Source organism: Pseudopodoces humilis, chromosome 15, assembly GCF_049639895.1.
Source record: "Pseudopodoces humilis isolate 2021_Gansu_Grassland_sample_001 chromosome 15, ASM4963989v1, whole genome shotgun sequence".
Taxonomy (NCBI): domain Eukaryota; kingdom Metazoa; phylum Chordata; class Aves; order Passeriformes; family Paridae; genus Pseudopodoces; species Pseudopodoces humilis.
This window is the reverse complement of record NC_142214.1, coordinates 13,861,495-13,873,632: the sequence shown is the minus strand read 5'-3', so window position 1 is coordinate 13,873,632 and position 12,138 is coordinate 13,861,495. Positions and strand designations below refer to the sequence as shown.

Here is a 12,138-nt window from a genome sequence, read left to right as displayed (position 1 = left end):
CGCCCCTCAAGTCTAAAATCAGACATGGTGGGTCAATGCTGGATTTTTTGACAGTTTACTTCTCAAGCCAAATGAAGGCCATAAAAATATCAATTAATTAACTGGAAAGTACCATGTCACTTTAGGAAGCCAAAGTAAAGTTAACCTTCATTGCAATGATTTTTCAATGATTCATTCAGCAGTGAAAGACCAATGAATATTTCATTGATATATGGTAACTGCTGTTTGATAAAACTGAGGGTATAATAGTGGTGAAAATGCAAAGGCACTTAATCAGCCAATTATCAGTGGCTTCATACTAATGTTAAAACACCTACACCTTAAATATGAAGTCAGGTCAGTTATGATCTGCTGTTCAGTAGAGGTGCATTGCTGCTGCATCCTTACCTTTACCTTGCAATGGCTGTTTCCAGCCAACACACATTTCTCCTGCTTTTTTGTCCTGGTCACACATCCAGATACAAGTAAAACAAAGGTGAAGGACTTCACTTTTTTTTTCAATCTTTGTTTGAGTAGATGAAAATTTCACCTAAATTCTAGGTGAAAATGATTATTGTTAAAGGTCTCTTTCTGATGGTTCAGAAGAAGAAATTACTATTAGACACTCTAAGGAAACAGAAAAGGAGGGGTTGAAGTTTAGCACACAAAGAACTGAAGTTTTCAAACAGACTTTGTTTTCTCAATCAGTGGAAAACCAAAAATTCCAGCATTTTGCTTAAAATGAAATATTGCCTCAGATAATTCAAACTATTTTGGGGTATAGATATGCATATATACTCACCCCAAATACTGAAAGTCATCTTGAATATGTATGTATAGAGCTATTAAAGTACAGATTATAACACAAACTAAAGTGATGAAATAAGAAATCACTTTAAATAAAAACTGAAAAGATATTTTAACACTGGAAAAAAAACTAATAAATTGAATTATTCATTATGTGCCAGTTTTTCCAGGCATTTAAGTGTTAGTGAAACCTTGTATTGTAATAAAAATACATAGGTGTTAACATAAAGTTATAGTGATCAAGTAGTCTACTGGAGCATAACATCTCTTCTGTTCCTTAAGGGGCTTGTACATAAACATTTAATGGAGCAGAAGTTGTCCTTTTATTCCTGTCCTATAATAGATACGTCTGAAGTGTGTGCTCTGCAGGTGATGACATCTCCCTCACTATTTAAAAGAACTATTAGGTGTCCAGGCTTGAGAATAAGTGGGTTTTGACTGGAGGAGAAAATTCTTGTCTGGCCGCAAAGTAGGCAGCAGAAACTCAGCCTTTGGGTCAGCATCACTTCTAACATAACACCCAGCTGATCAGTCTCTTCCCACTAACTTTGGAGATAAGGAAGGGAAAGCTCTGGAAGTTTACATCTCTTTTATTCAGAGCAGGAAGCACTTGACATGTGAGAGTAACTGAGTGACAAGGCCTTGTTATAACAGCATTATTGTGACACCTGTGACCCAACACACAAAGACCACAGTCCACACTCAGTCCCTCTGTGCGGAGTCTCAGAAGAAAACAGCTCTCCAGCTGGCTCAGAGCTGCTATCTATCTCAGGTGGCTCCCAGTGGCTCCAAGGTTTGTCACAGGTCTGGTGCTGCCATTGGCAAGTGCTCTGCCTTCCCCAGGGCTACTTGCTTTACAGTTTTCTCTTAATCCCCTGCAAATTTATGTCAGATGGGAAGAGAATTCACACATCACAGAAAAAAAGACTAAACACCATCCGTTGTATGGCATCAGTGGAAATGGAGCAGCAGCCTGGTGCAGGATGGGGGGACAGTGGGGTAATCTCAAATATTTTCTTTTAACAAAGCAAAGATTATCCATTGCCATGGAGTGTAGTCTAGTCAGGATCTCATATCCATCAAAAACCACAGCTTGGCTTACTGGAATTTCTGCCTACTCATTTGAAAGGGTTGTGAACCTCTACAGAGTTGGCCTGGGTTCCATCCTGGCAATGAAACAAATATTCCCTGGTTTCATTACAGAAATGTTTCCCACCTCTAGTGACAGAAAGCACAAAATACAGAGATTTAGTAGACTCACCACAGTAATAATGGCTGTGCACAACAGGGTAAATCCAATGAACAATGTGCTTTATTTAGCAGAAGTGCGTCAGCTGATTGTAAGTGGCTCTAACAAAATACTCTTGGTCTCCTCAGATACTTATCATTTTTAACTGCTCCCAGACCTAATCTAGTATAGTTCAGCTCTTCTGTGCAATAAAGGCACTGTGGCAAGTCAGGTAACCAGGATGTTTTGAGACTTAAAAATAAAGCAATTGTGCATTAGGACATGCTTCACTCTAACCCATAAGCTGGGTAAAAAGCTAAAAGCTGCCAAATCAATGTGATCTCCAGCTCTGGGAAAAGAATGTCTCACAGGACCCTGTTGTTGAGCACAGGTAATAGCAGGGCACTTCCGTAAAATCTGCAGCAAAAGCTGTTGCCATCGGTGCCTTTCATCCCAAGGCTGTGCTGTCATGTCAGTCTGTCCTGCAGCACCTGCGAGGTGTCACCATGTCTGTGCCCAGGCAGGGCCACTGACAGCGGCCTTTAAAGCCAAAAGGCCATGCCCTTCCATCCTGGGCTTTGGATCAGGCTCAGTGACTGAGCTTGATGCTGTTGCACAGGATGAGGCACCTAGAGCTGCGTGTCCAGGGAGGGGTTGCAACATCCCTGTCTGGAGAGTTTTGGTCTCTTTGCTTCATGCATAGAGTGCCAGAAGTGTCTTGGCCCTGCATCTCAAGTGTATTCCACAGAAAATAGAATGCTTCTGTTTAGGCAAGTGCTTTCAAATGGGTGATTGAAATTGCATTCAGCTGGGGCTGGTCACCGGTGGTATTCCCCAGGGCTTGGTACTGTTTCATATCTTTACTGATGATCCAGAGCCCCTTTGATCTTGAAGGGGATTGAGGGCACCCTCAGTCAGTTTGTGGGTGACACCAAGTTGGGCAGGAGTGTGGATCTGCTGAAGGGTGGCTCTTTTTACTTCTCCCAAGTAACCAGTTATGGGACAAGAAGAAATAGCCTCGAGTTGTGCAAGGGAAGGTTTAGATTGAAGATTAGGAATAAATTCTTCACCAAAAGGGTTGTCAAACACTGGAATACGCTGTCTAGGGACTTGGTTGAGTTGCCTTCCCTGGAGATATTTAAAAGTGTCTTGGTGTAGACATGGCATGTGGGGACATGGGCTACTGCTGGACTTGATAGTTCTGGATTAACTGTTTGACTCGATAATCTTAAAGGTATTTTCCAGCCTGAACAGTTCCATGATCCTATAAGTTTTCCAAGAGAATAGCTGTTCTGTGAGCATTTAGCACTACACAGCTCTAAACAAGAGCCTGCTGTGCTGACCACTGCACTGCCTGCAGCCAGCAGGTGATTCCTAATTGATGGTGTTAGAATTAAAGGAAAATCTATATTAGAACATCAGTGCCTCACAAAGTAGGTAACTTAAAACACTGCACTGTGCAGAGCTATGTGGATGAACTGTAGGCAATTAGAACAAATCTCCATAGCCTGAAATAATCCTATGGAGATATTCAAAATCCTGTAGTACCCTCAGGTCTTAATACTGCTCTGCAGGGTACTTTTAAGGCTTGCTCTTTACTTATTTTGGTGACTGTTTTTGGAGCAAACTGTCATTGTGGTTTCCAGAAAATACTTTGATAATAAGCCAATACTGCACACTGTTTTCTAACTGCCATTGCAGCTTCTGGCAGCAGGTAGAAAAATCATTACAGCTATGAGATGCTTCTTTCTCTGAAAGATTGCTCTATTTTTATGATAGTTGTTTTTTTTTTAAATAACAGGTTCATTTAAAAGGGTAATTAAATCCCTTTTTATTTTCCGTCATTCCCAGTTTATAAGATATCCTTTCTCATGAAGTCAGGAGGTACCACTGCACACTCTCCCTTGACTGGGGTGCAGAGTTAACTTTTCAAGTGCATTTAGGATGGCAGTGAAGTGGGTGGTGTGAGGGGGACTCACTCTCTCTCTCCCTCTTGCAGGAGTACAGAAACGCCCTCACCCATGTCCCTGAGCCCATCCCCCGTCAGCTCTGCTGGAAGCAGCACAGGGACCACCTGCTCGTCCTCGGCCGGGACCATCACCATCCCCCAGCGCATCCACCACATGGCTGCCAGCCATGTCAACATCACCAACAACGTCCTGCGCAGCTATGAGCACTGGGACATGGCTGACAAGCTGACCAAGGAGAACAAAGGTGCCACCCTCTCTGCTTTTTCTGTGTCCGCTTTGGCTCCCAGCTTTAGCTTTCCCTGTGCTCTCTGGATTTGGACCCAGAACCACCGTATCTAAGAGAATAACTGTGACAGCTTGAGCAAACAGACCAAATCTGCTTGCTGGTTGCTGTAGCCAATGCATATCTTCTCTTGTCAGGCACAGAGAAGGATGTGTAACACATGCTGAACATGGGGTTATCAGAGCAGCTGGCAAATAATTTAGCAAACACAAACCCCAAGTGAGGAGAGCTTTTAAGTCTGCAAATTTGTTCACAGTTTCAGCCTCTCATAGAGCACCAAGGTTATTTTCAGGGTGCTCTGTCAACAGGTTTAAGACTATTAAAATGCTAGCTAGGATAATAAGCAAACATTGGATGTTACATTTATGTGGGGAGTCCAAGTAGGAGATGTCCACTGAAAGCTATGACCTTGACTCTCCTATGACTGGATTGCAAATCTGTTTGTTCCTAACAATAAAATATAAGTCTTTACCACAGTCATTTCAAAGGAGTTTTGGCAAGCAGTTTGTGACGGGGTTTTATCAAGTATAGTGGAGTGGCTGACTTAGAATTAAGGGACAAATTTGGCCTATTGTTGGCCAGCTGTGAACTTCCCCATGACAATGTAATTATTCAGATTCCAGCTTTGGTCTTACAGAAGTTGCTGAAAAAGCTGCCTTTGACACTAGAGGTGCAGAGCCTAACTTTGAAATAGTCTCATCATGAGTTGGTTCATTCTCTTAAATTATAGTGAGATTTCAGATGGCTGACTTGTCCTGACAAATGTTCTTGGTGTATGCAGTTTGATCTTACTCCCATTAATGTCAGTGGCAAATTTCCACTGATTTAGAGAAACTGAGCTTGAGATTTATAGAGTTTTATGTCTGAATGGTGGGTCATAATGATCCATCCCTGGATGAGGAACAATATTAGAAGTTCTGTCCAGTCCTCCCCACTGCTTCTTGTCTTTGCTCACATTGATTAATTTAGTAGCAGTGCAGTCATTTTGTATTTTTTCCATTGCTGCATCCATTTTCACAAAATATGAAAGCAATTCCCTGTCAAATGTAATGCAGAATGTTACAGTGGGAATGCAAAAAGATGCACTGGTAGGATGAAGAGATGGTGATAATCTTGTAATTAGCCCTGTGTGTTGTGGAGTTGTTAAATGTTCTACATGGTTTTAAATCAAAATAGCTCAGGCATTCAGCCAGCAGACAGAAAATGTACCCAGCTACTGCTGTAATCAGTCCTAGAGCTGGATGAGAAAAACCTGCTGACTCTCTTTCTGCATTTTCCTCCCTACTCTCTTCTTTGTTCTCATTTTGATTTACGATCAAATAAATCCAATTCTGCAAAGCCATATAGGAACACTCTTTATTCAGATGAGCAGTCCCTTTGACTTTACTGGGACTGCATGCATGAATAAGGGTTTCTTACATGAGCAAGACATTTAAGGTTGTGACCTGTTCTTTCATATCTTGTTTCACAACCTGCAGACACATTACAGGGAATGCAAAGTTCATGTTACTTTTTATTTCATTTAAGTATTATAAACCATTGGAGAGAGATCTACTTTTCCTACATGCTATACCATGTCTGCCTTTATATATTTTCTGGAAATATACCTCATTTCTGATTAAGTATTTGCTTTTAAGTTGCATGATTAAACACAAATTGCAATTTGAAAAAATCATGGTGTAGCAAAAAGTGTATGAGAGCTTTTGATAGATCTCCGCAGGTCTTCATCATACCACATGAGGGATTCTCTTTAAAAAAGAATGTATTCAAGACACTTTGATGTGAGAAATGTTATAGTGTTTCATGAAAACTGGCTGTAACTGTTTTAGTAGATGTTATCAGCACCTCTCAAATAGTTCAAATCACCTTTATCTTGTTGGCTGGAACAGGATTCACCCCTTTCTCTGCAGTGATCTCCAATCCACCTTTGCCAGCTGTCTCAGCTTTGGTGCACTGCCCAATCTCTGATGCACTGGCCTGTGGACTGGAGGTTCAAAACTGCTCCATGACAGCAAACAGGACAGTACAAACCCCAGACTCTGCTGTGAGTGCCAGGTCATCATTTGGCCTCTCTCTCAGGAGCTTGGGCTGTCAGTTCATTATAAAAAGTGAGATTTTTTCCCCCTCCCATTAAAATAAGAATGATGTAAAAACAAAAAAAAACACCCATATTCCTGCAAAGAAACCATGATAAGATAAAAAATTTAGTTCATTAAAAAAAAATAAATAAAACCAAAACCAACCAGATTCAGTCACTTTTGTGGGTTTCTGTGGTCAGCTCTGATTGTTTCTGTTGTCTTCTGAATCACAGGGTGTGTCTTGCATATGTCCTTGATGATCTGTCCTGAGATGGGTATAAAACTGTGGCCTAATAGCAATTACCTCTGGGTCTTACTGCTGTCATAAATGTTTCTTACATCATACCCATGCAGTCTCAAGACTTCCTCCATGTTGTAGGAGCTGTGCAGCTGTCCCTTGTCCATGGCTGTCAGCTTAGGTTTTGTGCTCCTCTGAGTCCACCTGCATGCTCCCAGTTTGAAATTGACTCATGTCCAGCTGGCTCAGAGCAGAAGACAGAAGAAGCCTTTCTTTATCAGCCGGACAAAAGATGTTCCATTAAAATAAAAATGCAAGAGGGAGAACAGCAGAACTGTGACCTGCCAAGCTGATCTGTTCTGAAAAGTAAAGCAGGAACATACTGCCATGTACCTCTGGTGGAATCTCCCCTGATCCAGAGAGTTGAGAGTGTGGGGAGAGTAGATGGAGTTTGGCATAAATCTGCATCTGTAGCAGGCCAAACTAAACTGCAAATTTCACAAAGCCCATGGGATGGTTTGTGTTGGATCACCTAAAGTGGTGTTGTTCACCATAGATAACATCAAATTTTTCTGCTGACTTTACAAGATCAGATCAAATTCTTTATGCTTCTGAAGAAAGTAAGACTTCTTCTCTACAGTAGAAAACTTTCAGCTCTGTAGGGAGCAAAACTTGTTCTCTCATTGTAGTGGTTTAGATTTGCCAATTTCATTTTCCTGGCCAACACACCAAATAAATGTCGTGGTTTAAAACTTAAAAGGAAATAAAGAAAGTTTATTAATAAAACCACAAGAATAAGAACACCAGAATAAACCTCCAGAAAACTTTTATCCCCCACTACCCACCATTCCCTTGTTCACATGACAACATAGAGGCAAAAAACTTTGGAACTTGGGTGTTTAAAACAGTCCCAATTCCTACTAGAGTCTTTTCAGCAGCCTTTGTAGAGAAACAGAAGTCTTCTTCTGCTAATCTATGGAGTTTCTCACTAGAAAACTATTTCTGTTATAGTTTTCTATTTCTCTGATGCCAGCTGCCCGGAAATCTGCCATCAGTTCACTCTTCCCATTTCACATCACTCTGAGGTGTGTATGGGCCATGAGTCTAGGGATATCATTTTTTAAGGATAAGTTATTCAAACACAAAAGTTCTCTTCATCTGTCTCTGTGAGCTTTTCTGGAAAACAGTTTTCTCATTGCCCTTTAAGGCCTCAAATCTTTGCTTCACTCTGTTCCAGCACCTCACTGTATCACAATTACTTTACTTTTTGCTCAAAATCCACACTTTGAACACTCCATTCCTCCCAATATACTCTGTCATGAATTAAAGGAGGGTTTTTTTCAGAACACTATTGTCCATCTCCATAGCTTTAACAGAAAAATATTTCAGCTTATAAAGCAGCTCCTTATTCTCTCTTCCCCATCTAAAACTTAACTCTTTTCTTCACTGTCTTCTTCATGTTGATTGTCTCTCTGTCTCTCTGGGGAAAAGGAGTAATCTGTATGTTTTATCCAGGTAGTAAAAGAATTAAAGTATTGGAAAAGCTGCAGATGTTCATGGTGTCAGGTTTCAGTCCAGCAACAGAAACTGCAAACTAAGCCAAGCTGGCTGGCTCCGTTTATCCCCCATTGCCCTCTGCGGCCTTGTCCAGCCTGGAGGGGGTGGTGGAGGAGGAGGCCAAAACAGAGCCTTGTTACCTTTTCAGAAGCTGGAAACCAAAGAGAGGGCAAGAGAACTCTGGCTTTACATCTTAAGGTGGTGTTCACAAGTTGATCTCACTTTTCAATGGTCAAAACTGCTGTCAATTCTTAGAAATGACCAATAATTGGTCAGGAGAAAAGACTCCCATCAGCCACCAGCAGCTTCAACTTCCTTAGCTCCCAAAGCTATCTTAAAGGTAAAGTCACCCCATGACACTCATGCATAGAATTATTAAGTGGCTTCAGTGCTTGTAGCTTTTTCAGGAAATGTTAACCTGAAATTTGGCTTTAAGGTGAATTCTCAGTGTTTAAAAAAATTATTGTTTATTTGAGCCTAGAATGAGATCTCTAGAATGCAAACAAAATAGTGCATTATTTAATTTCAAAATGTTTTGATTTTACACTGGATGAGGGAATGAAAGAGAGAGAAAGGAAGATTAAAAGTAGCTGCTGGCTGCAGCATCTGAACAGCACTGGTGCTAGCCCTGAGCTCTCATTATGCTTGCCTCCAGCCAAATCACTTTGTGCTCTGATACTGCTGTAGCTCCCAAGCTGACCAGGGTCAGACTGTCAATACTTGGATAGAAGACCTCAAAGCAGCACTTACTCACTGAAGAAAGTACTGATAATGATTTTGTACCCAGCATCTGCTCTCCTGAAGTGCAGCCAATGCAGTGCTGGCTGGCTCAGTGCACTGGATTGCAGACAGGGTGAGAATGTGAGGGCTCAGCCATTCCTTACTGTGATTGTTGGGTGTTATCTGAGCTCTGAAGGGCTTTAACTGAGAGCAGGTTCCCACTTGCCTAAATATAGTGTAAGTGTTGTATATGTGGGAATGCCTATGCCCCAGCGAGCATAAAGATCTGTGGGAGAATATAGGACACAATTCAATTCTCCATTGACAGCAATTAGGAAATGTCTGTTTGCCCTAGCAGGATTAGTCTTTCACCCAGAGAGCATCTAACACATGACATAAAGTAAACTGGTGTGTCACTTCCTAACTGGGGCTCTCTGTTTAGTGACTTCCTGTTGACCCTTCCTGACCAGGAATCAAAGGGTTGGGAATCTTCCCCCTTAGAGGTTCCCATCTCCAAGGTGTTATTTTCCTGCTGTGTTGTCTCTCTCCTTTTCCTCCCCTGCTCCCATCCCACACTCATCCTCTGGGGCCTGCGGCTGCAGCAGCAGCAGGATGAGCAGAAGGCTAAAACTTCTGCAATGTCAGTAAGAGAAATCAGAGGGTAGAGCAAAGAGCAAGAAAGGTCTTCTACTCTGGAAAGATCCAGTCTAGCCCTTCATGTCTGGGAAGAGTTCAGCATGGAAAAGTAATTCAAGATTTCATTGCCAGCTTTTAAATCATACAGTCAGCAAACCTAATCCTAAAAAACTGAAAGTGCAGATCATCAGAGTTAAAGGAAGACTACTGGCAACCACTCATACCATCCTGTGTTAGACTTCCAGCATGGATAATCTAATTTGGTTTGTTTCAATATATTGTTGTTGTTAAAATTCTTTCTTACAGACCATGTGCTCATGTGCACAACTGTCTTTAGAACTCACTAATAACACTGTGCCGCTTCTGGGTGGGAAATCATGGTAATACCTCTATTTCTGTACCATTGCCTGAAACAATTGCTTCTGTTTCTTGTGTATTGCAGAGTTCTTTGTAGACCTGGACTCAGTGATGGGACCCTTAACACAACACAGCAGTATGACCAATCTGGTTCGTTACGTTCGCCAGGGACTCCACTGGCTCCGCATTGAGGCTCATTTATTGTAGTGACTGATGCCCTATTCATGACATCCCCATTCTTCTACCTCTACCAGCGCAGAGACGATCACTGGTGGAACTCCACTCATTTTTGAAAGTTTATTCACGTAACTTCATTTTTATTGCCTTTTTTAATATCCTATCTATTGGAAGTAGAAGTCACCATAAATGAAACTTATGACTCAAGAGCCGTATGTGTTGTATCATCTAATCATTTTTGACAATTTTCTATGCCTTGTGTCTCCTGGATCCTGCCATCCTTATGTGCTTTATGGAACGGTACATTCCCTGCAGTATTGTTTTAAGTCCATGCTGCCTTCAAGTGAACACAAAAAAAGCACTTTGAGAAGATTGAGTTCCTGAGAAATAGTACAAAGCATCTTGAATATTTAAGGGTATATATGAGAAGTCCCTTCTGAAATAAATTAGTTGAAATTATAGCTATTCATTCAAAATAATCTTCTGAACCTGAACTGGGCTTTTTGACACTTAATTCTGGCATCATTACTTGACTCAGTACATTCCTAAGATTTTATACTTCCTATACGTTTAATCTCTAAAAAAGAACATTGAATATTTTACAGGTACAGAATGTAAGATCACCAAAGGTTTTAAGAGGTAAAAGGTTGAAGGAAAGCCTCATTAAAGAACGATGACACACTATGCAATGAGGTTTTGATATTCCATTCCTCCGGTTTATTGTTTGCTTAAGAATTTCAGTAGGCAGCAGAATTTATTGCAGTTTTTAAGCAGTTTCAAAATATTAGCTTTGTAGTCTTATCTACCATTCCTATACTAAATCTGTGAGTTTTCTTTATTTTTAGTCTCAAACAAATACTTATCCAAGATTTTTCTTCATAGAACAATCTCTCCTTGCATAGTGACTCACTGAAAGATTTTAACAGGACTGCTGCACTCTAAGCATTGATATTGTATGTAGAAGTCCATTAATAAGTGTATGCAGATTCTTTATGAACTGTCTAGAAGTTTAACTAACCAGCTACTGTTGAAACATTATAATTCCATGTAGCATCAATTTTCACCTGTTTTGTTCATTTCAGAGCATTAGAAACTAACAGTATTATCTTGCTATCTTCAAAACAATGTCAAATTAAATAAAATCACCAGATTTACCCAAAAGCAATATAACATTTGTTTAATAATGGCCATGAATACTTCAGTCAGATTACCTTTATTCCAAGCTCTGCATCTGTTTACCCATGCTGTCATATTTTGGACCATTCCTCTAATGCGTGAATACTAATGAGACAATTCAGATAGAATTTCAAAGCAATTGTGAATAAATTGCACCATTTCACATTTGCTCTTTCCTCTTATTTTTTTCCCCTGTTATAATCTGCACTGCTCTTCTGGTGCCACTGCAAGAGGCACTGGTTCATGAAACAAAGCAAAATGGATTTATATCAATAATTCACAAGTTTTTAAATGGTCTCATCTCATTCTTGATATAATGACTGCATACCTTACTGAACTGTAAATTCCATTTCTATAAACATGCTCATAGCAATGTAAATATTATTCTGACTCATCTCATTGAAATAATACAATATGTGTATTAAATGCCATCCAGATATTAGTTAATTGCAATTACTTTCTGCTATATAAAACTGTATATTCTTTAATCCAGTGAGTTATTGGATTCTACTCACTGGGTTGTGACCAGATAAATAGGACAAATTTGCATTTAAAAGGTTCAGACTGTTAAGGTTTTCAGAGCAGGCCTTGAATATTTGCAATAAGAGCAGTTTAAGGACTCTACCAAGTGCACATTTAAGACAAACATTTCTTTAGCTGTTGGATATTAGCTTCCTATAGTACTACCTTTTCTTACAAATCAATAATTCCTAACATTTTTTTCCGCAAGACTGTATTGTAAACACTGCCAACATGAATCATTAGAGAAATTATCTAATGATAATAGGGTTTTCTGCAAAGGATATTTGCAGAACATGCACATCCTGTATTATCTGCACATTCCTGTTCCTGAAGTGGTTGATTCACCCTTATCTGTTCTCTGAGGGTTTCAGTAACACAGCTGAAACCTGAATCTGACGCATTGGTCACAC

The 12,138-nt window shown here is 40.2% G+C and overlaps 1 protein-coding gene across 5 annotated transcripts in view; it reads left to right on the top strand.

Moving 5' to 3' along the window:
• Positions 1-11,371, top strand: part of AFF2 (ALF transcription elongation factor 2) — a 339,956-nt gene extending 328,585 nt beyond the window's left edge. For all 5 annotated transcript variants that reach the window (XM_088062758.1, XM_088062757.1, XM_088062759.1 and 2 more), the window contains 2 exons: positions 4,014-4,228; positions 9,939-11,371. In XM_088062758.1, the coding sequence (XP_087918884.1) occupies positions 4,014-4,228; positions 9,939-10,060 (337 nt within the window). In that variant the 3' untranslated portion in view covers positions 10,061-11,371. The remainder of the gene's footprint in view (positions 1-4,013; positions 4,229-9,938) is intronic.
• The last annotated feature ends 767 nt before the right edge of the window (positions 11,372-12,138 follow it).